Source organism: Diadema setosum, chromosome 2 (genome assembly GCF_964275005.1).
Source record: "Diadema setosum chromosome 2, eeDiaSeto1, whole genome shotgun sequence".
Lineage (NCBI taxonomy): Eukaryota > Metazoa > Echinodermata > Echinoidea > Diadematoida > Diadematidae > Diadema > Diadema setosum.
This window is the reverse complement of record NC_092686.1, coordinates 1,506,511-1,528,039: the sequence shown is the minus strand read 5'-3', so window position 1 is coordinate 1,528,039 and position 21,529 is coordinate 1,506,511. Positions and strand designations below refer to the sequence as shown.

The window sequence follows — 21,529 nt, the reverse complement described above, 5'->3', positions numbered from 1 at the left end:
GAATGACATTGTGTTCCAAAATGTAGAGTGGAGGCATAATACCATGGAAAGCACATTACAACAGCACAATCTTCTTCTTTTTTTTTTTCCTTTCTTTTTTTCAGGAAGAGTAGGTATATTTTCAGCACTACTTGCAGAATTGTAGTGTTAAATGTTCCAGGATCAATAACATAGAGTTGATACTGAAAATGCAGGCATTACCCTGTATCTAGAATGCGTCTGGTAAGGTTGCGACACGGCGGCTTCACTTGTTTGTACAACATGAATGGGACAGTAAGATATCTAGATACTCCCTATAGAGATCAGTGGATTCATACACAATTGAATAGTTCAGAGGTCAGAGGTCACACACTGGATCACAGAGTGATTGGTGCAGGGGAAAAAGAAGTGATGGTGTTTGCAGACAATAGCAGAGCGCATGATGAATGAAGGCAGAGTCTGAATAGCTTGAAAAGCAAGGAGTATACTGCCTAATTGTAAAATCATAATGAACATTCATTCATCTCAGTCTTCACAATAGAGAGTACAAAGTGCAAAAGTTCTTGATGTATTTTGGACAAAATTCCTCTCTATCTGTTTTTTTTTTTCTTTTTGCTCTTTTTCAACTTTTTTTTTTTATGGCAAGGGATCATTGTACACAAAAATATTTTTTCTTACTTTGCATTTTGGATGTAAACACAACACTTATGCATCAGTGGATGCACTAGACTGTTGGCAGACAGGGCCCATTAGATATGCATGTACTACTGTTTTACTCATTGTTCAAAAACTTTGACATTCCAAGATGGTTTATTGGCATATAAAGCATGTCTTCTTTTTTCTGTTGTTGTTTTTTCTTCTATGTCTGAATGAGTCATCAGTGCACATCAAATAAATCATTCATCTCAGAACTGAAAGAAATTAAAGAGCCACATTCACTGTAAGGGGCTAAATCTTCAATGATTGTTAAGGTTTTTTTTTGTATGTTTGTTTGTTTTAATATTTTTTTGCTTATTTTCTTCCACACTCCTAACATAGCTGCACAGATAACTTACATTTTGAAAGACTGCATTATGAACTGCCATCATTGCAGTTCATTTTCTCCCATCCTGAAGAAACATGTACACTGCTGGACATTAAATCACTCAAAAAAAACAAATTATGCATCAAATAGCAACCCATGTCTACTTGCCCACATGAAACGAAAACCAAATGAAATCAAACTTCAAACCCTGGTTCATGCCAGAGTAAAATGGGACAAGTAATTGGCAAGCCACCACACTGCTTAGCAGCTGGTCATCAGCCTAGGATGTCTTATCTCGAAGGGTGACCTTGGGTGCATGATGTTCATTACATATGTGCAGGTTCAAGGCATTCATCAACATGTGAAAACATATCAACACAGAAGTACATGGCTACACGCAAAAAGAGACCTGTGGGTCTAGAGTTCACCTACAAATGTAAGTAGGGCATTTTGTCTTCATGGCGCTCCGTCTGAGGTGAACTACATGGCCGGCGGAACAGTGGGGGCCATGGGGGCTTGGGCCCCACACTTTTTGTGCACCATACAAAGGAATACCTAAGGTGTCATCACTTTGGGCCCCCACACTTTTTTTAACCCGGAAGTACGTAAGTGGCACTAAATAGAAATAGATAGAGATCTTGAAGTGTGAGCGCGGTAAGGTTATGTTTTTCCACTGAGGACCTTCTTCTTTAAGTGGGCCCCCACACTTTTGAAAATGCTCCATCGGCCCTGAACTACTTTCAAACTCTTTTCAGATTTGGGTAACTGCAGTCTCCTTGGGCAACTCCTTCAAGATTTAGGGTATTTGGGTTATTCCTTTCAGGCACTCTTAGGAGCATCACCAGCACTTGTATCATCTATAATCCCTCCTCCCATGATTTAGTTCCAGCCAACCTTTGGTCCAAATCCAGCAAATCAGCAATCATCAAAATTTGCAAATTTGGGTTATTTGGACCCTGCTCTAGGAGCTCTGATGGGGACATTAACACTGTTACACAAACTACATGTATGATCCCCCAAGACATTTTTGGCATGTTACATCAAACTTCAACCATAAAGTTTTCCAGAAGTTACTAAGTGTACACAAGACACACACCACATAGTGTCTGACACACAACAGACGCCAGACATCAAGTGATCCCAAATAACTCACTAGAGTGTTATAAGGGGCTTACTTCCACCATACCTCAAAGCTTGCTTCTCCAGCTCCAGCTGTTCGTTTTTGGCCTCCAAGAGTTGGTTCTTGTCTTGAAGTCTGTTGACAACCTTTTGATACTTTTTCTTTTTCTGCATGCCGCAATGATAGTAACAATGGACAAGACATATCACAGCAAATCTTATCATTCAAACCGCAGGAAAAGACACTTAAATGTTGCTTAGTGATGTAAACAACTCCCAACTTCACAGAATTCTACAAGAATATGGAAATAAAACGATTCGTTGCTTGCACGTCTTTACAAGTTCTCTGTAGCTTCTATACAATGAAAGCATCTTCATATGATCAAGCCAATACGGTCTGTGATGTTTTTGAACATGACAGTGCAGCATACAACTAGCAAAATAGTTTGTCAAATAAGATTTTTTTTTAATATTCATCAAGGTTGGATTTTGAATGGAGGGATTCTAAGCTCCAAAATTATTAAAAACTCATCAGAGCTGGATGTCTTCAACCATCTGAAATACTGACAGACAATAAGAAGGCAGGGCCAAAATTCTGGTAACAGTAACTAGAAAATCTAAAAGTAATAGTAATCTAATAGTAGTAAGTTTGAAGACAGAAATGAAAGATTTCCCCACCTTTTCACAGATCTGCATTGCTGCACACATATATTTCCTTCCAGAGTGTGGTCTAAAATTGATAAATTTCCCCTAGTATTGTCATTAGATAGATATTGAGTTGCTACATGTGCAGTGTCATATCCTAAAACAGTGGTAATTTTTGTTGCTAGATAAAGAAACATCAGTCAAATCAATGTCAGTAAAAGTGAAAAAAAAAATTAAAGGGGATGGCTAGTAACTGATCAGTGGGAATCATGGGAATGCTGAGGGATGACTGTTCCAATCCTTATGGGATTCATTTAAGAGTACATTATACATGTATATCTATTGTTGTGTGAAAATAATTTGATTCAGAATGGTCTCACATGAAAATAATGTGCAGTTTAATGTGTCCAGGTTAGCATGCCTGTACAGTGACGGGGCATTAAACTGCACATTACTTGAATATAAGACCGTTCTGAAGCAAATAATTTTTTACAAAACAATAGATATATAATGTATTTTCAAATGCATCCCACAGGAATTGGAACAATCATCCCCAGCATTCCCACTGATTCCCACTGATCAGTTACTAGCCATCCCCTTTAAGGTACCAAGGTAACCAATTTTAGCCTAGATGTAATCCCCGCAAACTAGCCCTGATACCTTCTCCAAAATGTGAGAGTCGAGGTCAAGATGGCCATGACCAAAATCAAATGAAATTTAAGGTCTGAGAAAAGTGTCAGCCTGTTGAGGATGAGTCCCAAGTACACTTGGGCAGGTGTCTATGGGAAATGCGTGTTGTAGCAAAATGAGTCAGTCCTTAACAGGTTAAAGTTCAGCATCCACTTGAATGGATATGTTTGTGTCCCCCCCCCCCCCTTTTTTTTTCTTTGGTGATGATGTAAAACAAATTCATAATGACAATATTCTTACTTCCTACCTGACTATGTGAACATCACAAGCCCTTGGATTTTGACCTTTACCTTTGCATGGGCCTGTATTGCTTCCTCCCTGTGTTTCTGAGCCTGTTTCATCTTCCTTTCCAGCTCGTCTAGCCTTCGTTCCAGCTGTGTCTTCTCATCCATCCAAGTCATCTTGTGCTGTGTCAGCTTTTCCTCCCCTCGCTCTGCTTCTCTCTCCATCCCAGCCTTGACCAAGACTAGTTCATTCTGAAGCATTTCAAGTGTTTCTGTACAAGGATATATACCGTCTCTGGGGTGACAAAACCTTTTTTCTCCAATTTAGTGAAAATAATTATTTTCTTTTTTGATTAATGGTCAGATAATCAGTTAAGTGATATCCTGTCCACATCCTAGCTGTCTTACCAGAAATATGAAGCCACTACTGCGTGTCAAGGGACAGGCTATCCAACTGGATATAGTGCTTTGGCTGCCATGTTGCTGCTTTTTTTTTTTTTTTAAATCAGCTGTGAGTCACAAGTCAATGTACTCTGTAACAATCCCAAACTTATATTTTTCTAAAGTTGCATGGCAGATGTGTTCCTTTAATCACTACAGCACAAAATGAATATACTGCAAGCTACTATGATATGGCTACCAATACTAACACATCAAAACATTCACTCACACAAACACCTGAAATTAGCAGTTTTCAAAAATCAATAGTTGAAACATTGTGCGAAAACCATTAATTCCTGAGAGTAGACACGAAACAATTTACAACTCTCAGAAAACACATTGCGATGCTAAAATCAGTTCCACCTGATTACAATTTTTTTTTTCAATTCAATCCCAATAATTTGCCTGACTCAGGGAGGTTTGAAACAGCAGTAATGGAAAAACTTATGTGTTACTGCCTACATGTTTCTCAAAAGGCATTAACAAATTTCAAATCAAGGAGGCTTTCATATTCTCTTGTTAGGATGTAACAAGATGTCAAAGTTTCTTAAGAAGTCAAGGAAACTCCAGTATTACAAGGGAGAAATGGCATCATTGCTAAGATTCATCTCTAAGTGTAAAAGCATTTCAAATTGATTATCTGATCAGCCTGTTATCGATAATGAGCAAAACATTCAGCATTAGTGGCAGTCCCTGTGCAAATAATATACTGTAAAACATGATATATTCGCGGCAAGAAATTTTCGCGAATTGGAGCCAACGGCCTTTTTCGTGGCATGAAATTTTCGCGAAATGCCACTGGCGTTCAATGCATATAGTGTAGATAAGAAATTTTGCGTGCATTTTAATTTCGCAAATCTTGGTGCTCGCGAAATTCGCGAAATTAAAATGCACGCGAACATTTCTCGTTTTACAGTATCTTTCCCATGGCACATCTCAATGACATGAAGGAGCTCATTTTCCATTCATGTGTGTTTTTGGTGGTTTTTTAAAGACTGGGCAGAGTTTACAAGCTTCCACATTACAATTCGTATCACGGCAACTACCCCTCGAGGACAATTACCCCCCCCCCCCCGGCTAAATACTAGTTAGTGATAAAGTTAGAGTAAAGATTAGGGTTAGGATTAGGTTTAGGGGCAGGGTCAGGGGCAGGGTCCGGGGTAATTGACCCGAGGGTAATTGTCCTAGACCCTTACAATTACAGTACATATTTTTCTACTGTCAAGCTGTCTGTGAACTGCACCTTTCAGTTTATCATTTTCTGCCATCAGATCCTGCTCAGCTGCCCGAGAGTCTCTCAGCTCAGCCTTCAACCTGGTACACTTCTCCGCTAGCTGTGTGTTCATTGTTTGCTCCTGCTCCAAGTCCTTGCCTAGAGATGTCTGGTGCTCCGTCTTTGCTCTTGATGGTGAGAAAGTGTGTGTGTGTGTGTGTTTGTTTGTGTGTGAGAGAAAGAGAGGGGGGGAGGGGGAGAAGAGGGGAGGAGGAGGAGGAGGAAGAAGAGAGGGTGAAGAAAGAATATCAAACTAGAATTATCACTAAAGGTGATTAATACCCTCGCCCCTAGTGTTGCTTTATAGTATGTGATGTCATGAGGGTTATGACGTTAATACCAAGTTTGTGCACTTGTCGAATTGGAAACAGAATAATTTTAGTTCACTGTACAATTACAGAGTTGACACTGAGTTCCACAAGGTTTGGGTAAAAAGTGTGGTTACCATGGCAATGCATTGTCTGATACAAACACAAGGGACATTTTGCATAACTACACTAAAAGACCATCATACACACCAAATTTGACCTTCATAGCATGGTTTATTTTGATAAAAAATGAGTGGTTACCATGGCAACACATTTTCCTTAAACTAACACATTGGTGTCTTGCAAAACTACACTTCTAGATCATGATTCATACTAAATTTGACTTTTAATTGCTTGAATGATGGGAAAGTTATTCGATCTGCAAGGTTTTGGTAAAATTGTGGTTACCATTGCAATGGTTTGTGTGACAAACACAAAAATTATGTGTTCCACATCTATACCTCAGGGCCATAATGCCTACCAAATTTGGTTTCAATTGCTTGAAAACTGTGGAAGAAGTTCACTCCACAGGATAAAAAAAACAACAACATGCGGTTACCATGGCAATGCATTGTCCGATACAAATACAAAGGACATTTTGCAAAACTACTCTTTAAGAGCATCATACACACCAAATTTCACCTTCATACGAATGGTTCAATTTGACCAAAAAAAAAATGAGTGGTTACCATGGCAACACATTTTTCTTATATCAACACATTGGTGTCTTGCATAACTACATCTCCCGATCATCATACATACTAAATTTGACCTTAATTGCTTGAATGATGTGGAAGTTATTCAAGGTTTTGGTAAAATTATGGTTACCATGGCAACGCTTTGTCCGACAAACACAAAAAATATGTGTTCCACATCTATGCCTCAAGGCCATAATGCCTACCAAATTTGATTGCAATTGCTTCAAAACTGTGGAAGTTATTCACTCCACAAGATTTTGAAGAAAACATGCGGTTACCATGGCAACGCTTTGTCAAGTACAAACACAAAGACTGTCTTGCATAACTACACAGTCCTATAGATCATCATAGATACAAATTTTGAAATTGATTGCTTAAATACTATGGAAGTTATTCAATCCACAAGGTTTTGGTAAAATTATGGTTACCATGGCAACGGTTTGTCCGACAAACACAAAAAACATGTCTTGCACATCTATACCTCAATATCATCATTTACCCTAAGTTTCATTTAAATTGCTTCAAAACTGTAGGAGGACTTCGCGACGGCAGATTTTGCAACAGACCGACCGCCCGACCGACCACCTGCCCGACCAACATCATGGTGATTCCTATATACCCCCTTCACACTAAGTGTGGCGGGGGTATAAAAAGGATTCATGAGAGAAAGAGAGAGAAAGAGGTAGATGGAGAAAGGTGGTAAATAGAGGAAGAGAAAGTGGATGAAGGGAAGGTTAAATAGATAGATAGACAGAGAGGGAAAAGGAAAAAGGAGATTAAAAAAAGAGTAATGGGGAAGGAAAAAAAGTTTTAAAAGTTGTTCACCCCCCATTTAAAAAAAAAAAAAAAATTGTTGGCATGGGGGGTCACAAACATGTATCGTAGCAACATATGTCACTACCGAGCTAACATGCGAAAATACGCTGCTTGTGCTATATATCCATATACGCCTGTTGAAATGTGATAGACAAGTTCTGCTCAATTTTAAACTTCTAAGGAGCAATTATAGTAATCAAAGGAAATAATCTATTCAGTTGCAATAAAAACAGCTCAATGCAAGAATATTACTCTTTTGCCAACATCGGTCTTGACATACCATCATGAAGTGTTGTTTAGTTGTTCCCTCGAGGGCGACATTCATACCTGATGGTTTGAAGCTCTCTTTGTGTCTCTTCATGTCTTTTCTCAGCTTCCCTGATTCTCTCTTCTCCTGCTTCCTTCTCTGCATAATGCCTCGTCTCCTTGTCAATCTTTAGCAGCTCAAATTCTTGGAGAAGGGATTCTAGGTCAAGCCTTAGAAATAGTTATAGGAAGAGAGACAAAGTGAACAAATGAATAAATAAGGGCAGCAATGGCTACAACCTTCTGCCTAAATTGTTACATCTACGTAATCACTTTAGGGAACTGCCATATCATTCTGAAAACAGCAGCCATGTCACCTTGATGAGTTACAAACTCTGCAAGTCTAATTGTTTAATATGTGACTGTAGCATAGCTTTTGTTTTCAACATAATGTGTGTAACAAAAAAAAAATAATGTACAAGACACATGACCTATTCTGATTCTATTAGACTAGGAACAATGTGCACTTTCAATGTGCAAAAGCACAGTATAGTTCACATAACCTGAAACACATTAGACATAACAGGAATTTCATCAAAATTAGTACAGATAGCTAACAAAATGATTGAGTAATATCTTCTAAGAGAGCAAACTTCTAAAAACTTCTAGAAAGAGCAAACTCTTCGGGTAAGGAGAAAAAATGTCTTTAGAAACAAGACTGCACATCATAGTATGTCATACATGGTAGTTAAATGTTGTAGGTTTCAAAATTTTGTGCTGTCCTGTCCAACAAACTTTTAGATAATTACAGGAGTGAATATTCAAGGAAAAATATATTCAAGAGCTTGTTCATTAAGAAAAATCAGTAAAATATAGAAAAGAGTGTACTTCTGTCCATTACCACATACAACAGAGTTTATAGAACAAATTTGGGCAAGAATTGATTCACCTTGCGACCAAATTCCATGAATTAAAATATAATGTCAATGTAAAAGAGGAGATGGAAATCATAAAATGATCAGAAAAAATAGTTTTAGTTGAGATGGGGATTCAGCTTTCAACTTATTGCAAGATATTTACATAACCACTTACAAAGTATGAAAGAGCATACAATTCTCAGAGGAATTGAAAATTCATTTGATGAAAATTGGTTTTGAACTGACAGAAATATCCAAAAGCAAAGTAAAACAAAGCGATTCTAATAAATGGTGGGTCAAACCTTTTGATCAGGGAGTGTTTCACAAAGCTGTTCTTAGAGTTAAGAAGGACTTAAGAACGACTGGTGATCAGTTCTTGTTCTGAATTATTGAGATTCTGCTAAGTATAGCACATAAGAACTGATCACCAGTCATTCTTAAGTCCTTCTTAACTTTAAGAACAGCTTTGTGAAACACCACGCCCCCCATGTTTACTTAGATATGGAAATCTAAGCCATTTCAAAAACAATTTTCATGAAACAAACTTAGAATTCCTCGTAGAATTATATGCTCTTTCATATTTCCCAGGCAGTTTCTCATTATCTCACGAAACAAGAAGGAAACACGAAGCCCCCATCCCAACCAAAGCTATATCAGAATTCTCACTGCAATTTTTTTCTCTTGCCAATCAGCAAGACAAGATGAATTAATTTTACAACACTCAAATGTAGGCAACAATCTAATTAGGAAGAACGAATGACACCATAGTTCATTTCTTGTGAAGTCAATTACACTGTTATCTAAATACTGAAGAGGTTTACAAAGGGAGAAAAGATGGAGACTTTAAACAGCCTACTTCTCTCCTTCCAGTCTGTTGACCCTCTCCCATTCCTCCTCACGGACAGCTTGCATCTTCCTGGCCACCTCCTTCTCCTTCTCAGCTATTGCATCTTTCTGCAATACCTCACACTTAGCCTTCAAACCTGCAATGGACACTTATAAAAGGATAATTAGGCAGTATACACAAACACTTTCATGAGTAGGTCGTTCTTACAGAAAAGTGCTTTCTCAGCTTAATTCAATCTATATCTTGTAGTCTTTCCTCTGTGGAATGGACTCAGTGATGTCTATAATTATGTTCTTGGCGTAAAATGAAATAAGAATTGAAAATTGAAGCGTTGCTCCAAAAACTACAAATAAAGAGCAATTTTAGGGCTGCACTCTTTCGACTGTGATATCTACGTTTCCCATGCAATCACCATAGCAGCCTATAAGAATGCTGATCATCATAAATATTTTAATGACACTCATTGATCTTGACACTGACCAGGATTAGCCTTCAAACCTCCAAGTAAAAAGGTAATATTTTCGAATTAGAGTATACTTCATCCATATACAATATATAGCCTGGTCTAGTTAGGGTTAAATCACTCTACTTTAAACATGTTTCTGTTTTTGCTTTAAGAGAAGACATATTCTGACATAGACTCACCATCTTGTTCCTGTTGCATAAAAGTTGAAATCAAACGTAAGCCCCAAAATCAAACCGAAGTCTCTGAAGACTCAATTCTGATTGGCTGATACCTGACTTCTGATCAACTTTCAGACTTAGGTTTCATTGCGTCTATTCATACAACAAGGCACTGGACATCAACTGGAGGTACAGTGTACAACCTCTGTCTCACAAGCTGTATTGGCCCTCAATGAAGCTCATTAGCTCAACCAAGGAGGTTATGTTCTCACTGGTGTTGTTGGGTTTTTTTTTTTTTTTTGCTTGTTTGTTTGTTTGTGTGTGTGCAAAACAAAAAAAAAGTGAATGGATTTGGATGAAACTTACACTGTCAGGAAAAGTGGATAATGACACAAGGAACAGATAATTCAATTTTGGTAGTGATACATGAGTTTTCATGAATTTTTGATGAGTTTTTTATGTTTTGGCAGATAGGGTCAATGAACTTGGCACGTATTTTAGGTTTGCATATGCGCACTGAAGTGCGTGCTCTGCTCAGCGAGACAGCTAGAAGCCGATGATGTAAACAAAAGGCTTCTATTGGGAAACTGGGCAGTTTTCAGCATGTGTGTCCAGCTGGAAATGAGCTGCTTGGTAGAGGTCTATGCTCTCAGAGTGCTTTTCTAGTTTTTAACGTATCTCTGTTTGTGCATATACATGTATGTGCACACATATCAATGCTGCATATCGGGATGACCAGAGAGCAAGATCATTGTTCATACATGTATTACAAAGAAGTTATGAAGCAAAGATATTAACTTCTGATTGTTAAACTACACAGTGAATTTCATAAGTAGATGCCACAGAAAAGAATTCAGCATTTTTTTTTTCTCTGTAGATCTGTGGGTCTGTTGTGATTTGTTCACTGTGTAATGATGACTACGTGAGGTCTACTCTGCATTTAATGTTGCGTGAGTGGGTGTAATCCAGAACCATGTTAACTTGAGTCACAGACATTGATAAGTAGAAAAAATCAAAATGGAAAAAAAAAACCAAAAGAAAATAAAGGCAAATAAGCTATAAATGGGAAATCAAACCTTTTCTTAAAGGGCATTTCAGACGATTTTCATAATTTTCACATCATGTAGTACGTAAATCGACAGTTCCATGTATAGATTTGTGGGATTTATTGTCTATAGTGGTCTTTGAGCACAGAAACCAAGACTCTGAAAAATCTTACACAAATTACACTGAACAGTGTTGATGACATAAGAGCCTTGCATGTACATGTATTTCAGAAATGTAGCAGTGTAATTTCATTATAATACCGCTTGATTGACAAGTTCACCTGTGTAGAATGTATGCATACCTTCTTCTTTTGTTCTGTTTCCTTGAGCCCCAATTCAAGCATTTTTATGGTGACCCTGCCATGTCATCATCCTTGTTCATTGCAATTTGCTATAAATTTTGAATACATTCTTATTCCTCATCCCAATCAAAATTAATTCTGAAACTCTGTACTCGGTATAAGTAACTTATCGTTGTTCAAATGTAAAAATGTGAAAATCATCTGGAGGTCTCCTTTAATACTGTTAATTGACGGTTTGCAATCAACCTACTGTAGATTTTGACCAAGTGTCAATGTCTTGGAATGTCCTGAAATTGGCATTTGATTGTATTATGGGTTACACAATTAATATGCACATTTCCTTTATCAATATTTTCTGTTCATTTTTTATAGCATAATATGCAATTTTCAAAGCATATATTTTGCAAAATCTGAAATTTTGTCAATTGTGCAAACTTAAAGTTGACAGTGGCTCAGAATTGGTTATCAGCACATGAATGGCAGTCACTCGTAACTAAAATCATTCTTGCAGATATTTTATGTGTATGGCCTGTAGGATCTCCAAAGTTTAAACAAGATAAAAAATTCTTCTGCACACATTAAAAACACACACAAACACACAGAAAAATTTTGGAATATTGTGTTTTTGTGCTTTCTTGTATTTCTTTTAAAATTCTGCTTTGACAAATTCATAAATAGTGTTAAAATTGTTGTGTAGGTTGCAAAATCACATCAAATACACCAGGGATGTCATAATGAAAACAAGGCTTAAAATCCATTGGAAAGTTTAATATACTTTGGAATTGGGTTGCAAGGCAGATAATAAACAAAACTAAACAAGATGTGTCCAGATTTGTGATGTCTTGCAGAGAGGGGAAATAATTTCCTGTTAGCACTAAAGTCGTCATGAAGATAGGAGAATCCAACGTGACTTCCAGTGGAAAATGATCCAGTAATTGCTGCTGTTTACCGTGATTTAGTAAAATAATAAAATACTGAAGAGGAACAAGCGCTGCACTCGGCTATAGTAAGATATAAATACTTTACTTGATATGTGCAATATATACAATTCAACCAGAGAAGTACTTAAGGTGCATAAAAATCTGAATCAATTTATGGACAGAAAATACTCCTTAAAATTATGCACTGCATTGTCGATACATATCAAAAAATAATTGTTCGATCAAGTCCATTTGGAGTTTAAGGCAATTTGAAAGGCTTTTGTGACATCATCATTTGGTATCTAAAGATACCATAGCACTTCATGGCATTATCATGTACTGTATTAACAGTGTAGCTCCAGCAGAGTGCGGGATACCATCATGATGAGACACATGCTGCCTCACAGATCCAACATGTCCATGCCGCTTCCATCTGGACTAAGAGGGCGCTCTTCCGCCTCCTTCTCCATCTCTGACCGCGCTGTCATCGGCACGCTGCCGACCCCGCCACCAAGGAGGGCATCCATCTGAAGCTTCTGATTCTCACTGAGTTCATCCAGACGATGTCTGATGGCCGTCAGGTCGTCATGGTGCTGCAGGAGACAGGGTACAGAGACAAGATACCGTAAAACACAATATTTTCGCGGCATAAAACTTTCGCGAGTTGACTCTAACATTCCATGCGTATAGTGTAGACAAGAACATTCATGTACATTTTAATTTCGGGAATCCTGGCTCTGACGAAACTCGTGAAATTAAAATGCACGCGAACATTCTTCGTTTTACAGTAGTTTACATCTGCTCTAATCACCATCGAAAAAAATCCTTGCAGGCTGTAACTAAGGCACCATGTAAATGTAAAGTGTTTTTATCAGTAGCTTTCTCTCACATCTAACTAATTAAATGTATACTGCAAAAGCTACAGAGAATATCTTTTCAAAGATAAAACCCACAACTATAGGGTATGTGTGTTAAAGTATAATAATATATGAATATACCGGTATTATATCTTGCACTCTTATATATGAATATATATGAAGAGTCTGTTTGCAAAAACCGATAAATCCATATTTGCCAAATGGAGATATTTGCGATTAAAGGTCAAGGAAAATAAAGAGAATAATAAGAACATTTTTGCATCTTTTGACCATAACTTCAAATATATGCATTTATATGTAGTGACCAATATATCATTTAAAAGGTATTATTTTATACTTTATGACAGAGACCGTACTTCAAAATCTTAAAAAATGGACTTATCGGTTTTTGCAAACAAACTCTTCATATAATATATTTTTCCATTAGAATAAAAACACAGGAATTAATCATAAAATATACCGCACATACTGTAAAGAGTTTGTCATGTTGAAAACACATACACAGATACAATGTACTTGTCAATAAATTTGAATAGGAGGATCATGAAATGCTTTAAGGTTATCAAGCCTGTCTCAGCAGTTGAATATTTTATACAGCCTCCACTAACTCCCTCCAAGAGATATCAAGTGATCATAATGACCTTGCTTACAGTGGTCACCAGTCAAATAAAACAAGCTATCACTCCGATTGTCTCCTTTAAAGTTATGGTATAGTTTTGATTGAGATGGGGCTTCAGGTTTCCAACTTTCTTATGAGATAATGAGAAACCTCTTATGAAATATGAAAGAGCATAAAATGCAATTCTAAGAGGAATTCAAAGTTTATTTGATGAAAATTGGCTTTGAAATGGCTGAGATATGCAAAGCTATGCAATCCTAATAAAACGTGGAACATTGGATCGCTTTGTTTTTACTTTGTTTTTAGCCATCTTGAGCCATTTAAGAACTGATTTTCATCAAGTGAATTTGGAATTCCTCTTGGAAATGTATGCTTTTTAAAATTTCATAAGAGGTTTCTCATTATCTCACAAAACCTTAAAAGTTGAAAACATCATCTCTGCCAATACTAAACCATCTCTTTGAGCAACACTTCACTGTGTACTAAGGCAATAGACTTCAGGTTGACTTCTGTCTGTCAGAATATCAACTAATTTTTCACTGCCAGTGTCTCTGGTTTTCATATGAATACCTCATGGCCATTTTCAGGGCCAAACATATGATTCATTGAGAGTAAAAGAAACAACAATGAAAGAAAAAGAAAGACATGTAATGAACACTTCTAGCTACACAATTCCCCTCCCCCCCCCCCCCCCAAAAAAAAAAATAAATAAATAAAAAAAATAAATAAATAAATAAATAACACAATCAGTTACATCCTAAGACCTTCTGCACTTGTGTATGGGAGATGTGAGTGTTGAGTCCATTACAGAAATATGATTGTATTCTGTGATAAAAATAGGCCACTAACCTGTCTATAGTGGTCACCTGTCTACTTATAATGGCCATCTTTTATGTTTCACTTGAGTGGTTGTTACACACAAATTTAACTGCACCCACATGCAAATACGTAAGAAAAAAATGTTTGCAAGACATCAAGTAGACAGACCAAGAGAGAGAGAGAGAGAGAGAGAGAGAGTAAAGCTCATATTCAGAAGATAGAAGGATTTGGCTTAGAAAAGGAGATAAAACATTCCATCTTATTTTGAGAGAAGTAAAGGCAAAGAGAATGTAAGTGTGAAAGGAAAGAGTGAAAAAGACAGTTTAGCAATTGAGAAGTGAGTGTGGAGAGGAACAACACAAGAGCATGAGACCATAACACCCAGAGAATTAGGGAAGACCTCCCAAAAATGACACCAAAATCAGAAAGAGGGTATTGCAACCAAAGTAAGTCAAGATAAAGCACTGGTATCAATTACTGTAGTCTCTCTATGGCAAATGGCATACACTGGCCACAGTGAAAAATCAAAGTGAGCTCAATCAAATCTGGGTTTGAGGAGATTCAGTTGCAGGTGCTAGCAGGATGCAAAGGCATGCAAACTAGGGCAATAATTTTTATAACAAGAGCAGATAATTGCAAGGAAATCAAGAATCGTGAATGATGTGAATGTCGAAGACCACCACCTAAAGACCACATCTAACCCAGAGCTCAAACTTTCTTCTGCTTATTTACCACTGACGTCCTGCTGGTCAGTTCTGTGTGACTGGACGCTAGCTGGAAATGGAAGCGGGGAGTTGGAGTGTTTTTCCCCTTCCAACAAAGCAATGATAAATGTAGACAAGAAATACTGAATATGCAGCAAGGTTGGACTCTGGAAATTTCTGCATTTATTCATTCATGATAATGACTGTGCCTGTGTATGTTTTTGAGATTTCTGTATGAATATAATGATGTACAATATGTATATCTTCACTCATAAGGATCATATGATACACACAAAACTCTAATTGTGGGTATCTTATTCATACTTTCAGAACTGCCCCCTTCTCCAGCAAAAGTACACCATTGCCTTCTTCTTTCCCAGATCAACTGGTCACTTTCATGCACTCATCCTCTCATAAAATGTAACTACAAATAATGCTCTCTACACGTATGAAAGAAACATTTCCATTCATATTTTCCTTTTGTTTCAGAGGGGGAGTAGTGTTTTACATCAGATGTATGTGTCTATAATGTAAGAGATGTGTCCAGATTGAGGTTGGATAAATTCTAAAAGTCAACTCTGGAAGCCATGAATGATGAAATACTTGAAAATATACTTTTATTTTCATGCTAGTTTCTTGCTGCGGGAAGTGCGAGAAAATTTCAACACCGCGAAAAATTTCCATTTTTAAGGTACACTACTGTTGTGGTGTACACTACCTATGTAGCTACTACTGGGTCAGCAGCCTATAGTTGAACTCATACATATGTACTGGTATACACAGAGATGCCAAGTTGAAAACATTTTTATGAGTGAGATTTTCATGACTCGGCATCTTGGCGTGCATGCATGTGCGCGAGCGAGCAAAGCGAGCAGGGGGCAGAGAATGGGAGGGGGGTGTCCCCCTCCCACGTACTGGGAGCTTTTTCAATTTTGAGCTCTTACTGGTGCGATCTGGGGCATACTTCAGTGACTATTTTTGACTTATTTTGAAAGACAAAAGGGATATATATATATACCTTCAATTGCAACTATCACATTAATCCTCTGAGCTATGTCCCAATGCATGAGAAAAATGGGTGTCATGCGTGAGATCGTGAGACGGACTCTAAATGCTTGGTAGCTCTGTATACATAAAGACGGTTTCTCCTATATTCAACCAAATCACTTATCCAGACGGGCGCTATCCGATATGGACGTATAACTGTCATGTGAACACCTACCACCTGTGTTGATTTTATTGGACTAGAGGCATCGAGTGGCTGTGACACTGAGGCTGCTGCAAACGACATCCCACCGATGGGTACCTGGGACAGGTTGGCCGAGGTCATGAGGTTACGGAACTCTGCGTGTCGGCGTTGCAGCTCCCTCAGGCGCCGGACTGCCTTGGTGTAGGTCTCCTTCGGAATTTGGTTCCTGTGTGATGAAAATATGCATCAAGAAATGTAACTCAACGTTTTAGGAATATACCCATCATTCACTAACAGGTTATTTTAGTTAAAAGTCATTAGCTACTGGTATGTAAATCATCTAAACTTCAGGGCTTGGTTGAACATCAACGCTCAAGGGTGATGAAAAATCCTTCGTATGTATAGCTGCAGTGATGATAATATCAAAAGCTTTGTGCACGGTTATATGTGTTACAATCAGGTTGATTGGAATACAGATAAAAGAGACTGCATCATTTTTGTTTCCTATTCCAGTCACCTGAAGGGTCATCTGAAGAAATTGTGCTTAGGGAAGAAGACCCACCCCTCCCCAACACACATAAAAAAAAATAATAACAATTACTATTAAAACAAGAGACCCGGGGGTCACGCGCTCACCTGAGTATCGCAAGTTCACCTTCCATGCATTCTTGCAGACTCTTACCTGAGAACATTGGAAACTTATGGTGGGGGTAGCTTTGAGAATTGGGGCATGGTGTCCATTTACATATTCTATCACACTGGTAAAAATACCTGCCAAGTACACTGTACTTTACAGAACGTTGGATTATGCAGCTTGGAAAAAAAGACTTAAAGCCCTATCACTTTTGATTAGAACTAGAGAAAAATATTATTTAATATTCATTAATTTAGGAGGTTTGGACCCCCTGGGGCCCCCAAGGAAAGCATGGTGCCCATTCAAACACTTTGAGATCTTATCCCTATGGGAATGCTACTTGACAAGTTTGGTGAAATCCATTATGTTGTTTTCAGCAAGAAGATGAAAATTTAGACATGCATTTAGACCCCCCCCCCCCATCCCATCCTGCTTCCTTGGGTCAAATGGGGTGGGGGGGGGGGAGGAGGGCACCCCTGATTCTCCCATGAACAAACTTGAAACAACAGTCATCAATATACTAACTCATTGTATTAACTTAGCTCAATCACTTCCAGTTCTAGAGAAAATTTGTAAAGATTCATTACAGGGGGGGGGGGGGCCCTTGGGCCCCCAGGTGGGGCATGGTGCCCATTTGATGGAATTGAGATTCTATCCCCTAGGGATGCTACCTGTCAAGTTTGGTGAAAATTAGTGATAGGGTGCTAAAAAGATGAAAATTTTCAGTCCAAATTTAGGCCCCCTGGGGCCCCCAGGTGGGGCACGGAGCCCATTTGATGGGAATGAGATTCTTTCCCCCTAGGGATGCTACCTGCCAACTTTGGTGAAAATTCATAATGGCATTTTCAAGAAAAAGATGAAAATGTACAATTTGGGCCCCATTAAGACCCCTCCCCACCCCCCTCCCCTGGGTCCCAAGGGGGGCACCCCTGATTCCGCCATGAACAAACTTGAAACTACCATCATCAATGTACTAATTCATAGTATTAACTTAGCTCTATCACTTCTGGTTCTAGAGAAGAAGATTCTTTAAGATTCCTTAATTTTGGGGGGTTTGGGCCCCTCTGGGGGCCCCCAGGAGGGGTATGGTGCCCACTTGAACAAATCGAGGAATCCTATCCCCCTAGGGATGCTACCTGCCAAGTTTGGTGAAAATCGGTCAAGGGGTTCTCAAGGAGAAGATGAAAATGTAAAAGTTTACGCACGCCGGACGCCGGACGCCGGACGACGCACGCCGGACGAAGAGCGATCGCAATAGCTCACTTGAGCCTTTGGCTCAGGTGAGCTAAAAAAGACACTTTACACAGTCTTTAAAAGAAGCCTTTCACATATATTCAAATGACATCCATAATTTACAGAATTGCAGGGAAATATTATCATAGGCAGAAACTCTATGACAACCATTTTGTGTCCCAAGGCTGAGATAACAGATTAAATCACATACACAGTGCATTAATTTACCTTTCCTCTTTTGGAAATATGAAGGATTAGAAAAACTAGAAATGCCACTTTGGCAACTGGTATACCTCCGCTTTATCACATCATTCACTTCTCTCAATAGGTCTATAGTACATCTTGACAATGTGAGATAACAGTTTTGACATAATAAAAACTTATAAATGTGTCTGAAATTTTGGCACAATAGAAGTTATTGGGTGTTTTCATTCCTTGAACCAGTTTTTATCCAGATGGCTTACTGTATGAGCTGTTATGGTTGCAAGGGTTATATTTTTGCAAATTTCACAAATCACTGTTGGACCACGAATTTAGCAACATGTGAAAATATCTCGACCTGACAGGCATTAGTGCTCTTACGACAGCGTCAGTGTCAAAATTACGAAAAACATCATATTGCAAAAATGTCTGTGACCTCCTCATTTGCAAAAATATCTGTATGCCAAAAAAAAAAAAAAACCAACAACAAAACAAACCCAAGCTTGTACAGTAATTGTTTCAGACAGCAAGTATTCCAGAAGTTGGGCATGGAGAAATAATGAAATTTGACTTTGGATTTTGACTTTGGATTGAATTCAATGATAAAACTTTGATTGAAATCAGGTGAAAATATTAAAGGAAGGTATGACATTTTGAAGTTTCACTAATTTTCAGGAAACAGTTCTCGAACAGTCAATATGAATATGCAAATGGCAAAGTGAGCATGTTATCCCCTCACAACTTGCCATGTATATAGTGTACATATAATTGTGAAATTTCCAGTTTTTCATTCATTCAAACGGAATTATGCCAGAGGCTAAAATCCTATAATATCCAATGAGATACTAGGCGTGCTCGTGTAGTACCTCCCTGGTTTATAAACTAATCACTATTCTGAAGTCATTCAACAAGGAATAACATCATGTTTCAGACTTAAATGATACAGAAACATTGAATCTTCGTCATTTTTTTTTTGTTTTTTGTACACAATCAATGGAAAATTGTAAGGTTATGACATGCTTAGTTCACTCATTTGCATATTCATATCCACTGAACAATCCTGGACTGTTTTGCAGAAATTAGCAAAACTTAAAAATGTCATAAATTCCTTACTTTTCATCTGATTTCAGTCAAATTTTTATTGAACATTGAACTCATAAGATTTTATTCTTCTTTATCACACAAACTTATGTTTGGACTGGATTCCCCCTTCAATAGGCACAACTGTATCAACTCATACATATAGATATGCTGAGTCTCATTTGGATACCTCAAATTCTAATTTTTAAAAGTTATGCTGTCACCAAACTTGATTACACAGACAACACAATAGCATATATCATGTATCCGGTGACACTTCATGGCAGAGGCATAAAGATAGGGAATACTGGGACATATCTTGGCATTTTTAATGCCAGTGACTGCATACAACTACTATTCTACAGACTCTTATACAAAAAGATAAAAATTTGCACAAAGAACTCATTCTTCCATGACCAGACAGTCAATGATGTAAATCTCACTTGGTCTTGTAGCCAAAATATTCATTTATGCTGTATAGATCATACAAAATTGTCATATTTACGGAGTCTGCCTGTGATCTAACGTTGACATTGAGTCGCACACACAATAGAGGAATCTCTCTTGGAGAGGGAAAAAAAATCATGAGATTCATAAACACTGTGTATTCAGCACTGCTACATATCGCATAGACTGCGCATTATACTGCGCACGTATGCGCACTCTGTAGACTGCGCACCCGAATTTTCTCCATATGGCCTTTGCCATTTTGCCATGCGCCATTTTGTGCCCAACGGAGGGAAGACGCAATCTACGCTTTTCACAAAGTGCAGTGAAGTGCTAGGCTTTGATTTCTGACAAAAAGGACTACAATAGTATTTTGTGCTTGGGAAAGCTTCTTTGGACAAAAAGAGCAGACAGTTTTCATAATTTTAGCTGGTGTAGAGCCCAAAATGAATGCACAGCTAATAACAACGTGCTTATTCCTTGCCTTCGCTGCAGTGCAGGTGGATGGTGAGCCCTCGCATAAATATGATACATTCATCACAGACATTCTTACATATCACACGACAGATGGAGTGAATGGAGCTGTACAGTTTATTGTAATTCTTCGCCTTCGACCAGAAGACTTCATGGATGATCGTTCCTATTTGTGGAGATCTTTACGTTATGGAAACGTCCCTCTCGTCAGAGGAACCTCTTGTGTGTTAGACGAAGACATATGCAGCCGCATGCATGTGACAATGACGGAAGACAGCAATAGTGGACAAATCATACTAACTGTGAGTAACACGACACTGGAAGACCAAATGCTGTTGGAATTGCTTGAGCTGAAAGATCAAACAGAGGTTTCCAGGCACCTCGTGAAAATCAATGTCACAGAAGATCAATGTGATGCTTGCACAACTGAACAGGTAAGCTAAATTCTTAGTCTGAATGCTGCATACAATGTTGAAAGAAAACCTGAGTGCAATAACTTGACGGCAGACAATGAAATGTACGTCATAAGCAAAATTTACCCCAAATAAGGATATGCTTTGAATGCATGAGACACAGCATAGTGTATCAAAGTTGAAGTTATCGAGCTGCTGGCTTGTTAGTGATGGTGCAGGGAATAATTTTTCTGGTATCACATCGCACTTTGCTATACATTTTTACACCACTGCTACACAAACTAATTTATGTATAGCAGTTTTCTTCCATAGAAGTGTACAGGATAACATTTAAAATATTGTTCATCAGCTGAAATTGCTAATCAAATTTGAGTTGGAAAATTATTCCCTGTGATGCCAAGTGGCTGCTCCAAAGAACTTCAAGTTGAATGTATGCTTTACATTGAAGAACTTTGACAGACCCACAAATACTGTACGAGCTGAAATTTTCGCGGTGGTTTTATTTTCGCGAATCGCCTTTGAACCGCGAAAATAACAATGCGCAAATAAGTAAGTTCAGTTAGACCCTCGCAACCGCGAAATTAACAGCACGCGAAAATGTCCTCTGAGTAGCAATTCGTGAAAATATCTGTATGCGAAAATTTCAGCTCGTACAGTAATAATCAAAAGTTTGTTGATCAAACAAAACGTTCTTACCTCAGTTTTATGATACTGTTTCA

The 21,529-nt window shown here is 38.1% G+C and overlaps 2 protein-coding genes across 2 annotated transcripts in view; both read right to left on the bottom strand.

The window, feature by feature from the left end:
- Positions 1-9,891, bottom strand: part of LOC140246354 (centrosomal protein of 83 kDa-like) — a 74,782-nt gene extending 64,891 nt beyond the window's left edge. The window contains exons 1-6 of the mRNA XM_072325824.1: positions 9,873-9,891; positions 9,237-9,363; positions 7,545-7,694; positions 5,366-5,523; positions 3,748-3,953; positions 2,190-2,290 (exon numbers count right to left, since the gene is read on the bottom strand). Coding sequence (XP_072181925.1) covers positions 2,190-2,290; positions 3,748-3,953; positions 5,366-5,523; positions 7,545-7,694; positions 9,237-9,363; positions 9,873-9,891 — 761 coding nt within the window. The remainder of the gene's footprint in view (positions 1-2,189; positions 2,291-3,747; positions 3,954-5,365; positions 5,524-7,544; positions 7,695-9,236; positions 9,364-9,872) is intronic.
- A 1,921-nt stretch (positions 9,892-11,812) lies between these two features.
- LOC140238747 (centrosomal protein of 83 kDa-like) overlaps positions 11,813-21,529 on the bottom strand; it is a 43,572-nt gene continuing 33,855 nt past the window's right edge. Inside the window, exons 13-14 of the mRNA XM_072318645.1 lie at positions 16,362-16,554; positions 11,813-12,712 (exon numbers count right to left, since the gene is read on the bottom strand). Of these exons, the coding sequence (XP_072174746.1) occupies positions 12,521-12,712; positions 16,362-16,554 (385 nt within the window). The 3' untranslated portion in view covers positions 11,813-12,520. The remainder of the gene's footprint in view (positions 12,713-16,361; positions 16,555-21,529) is intronic.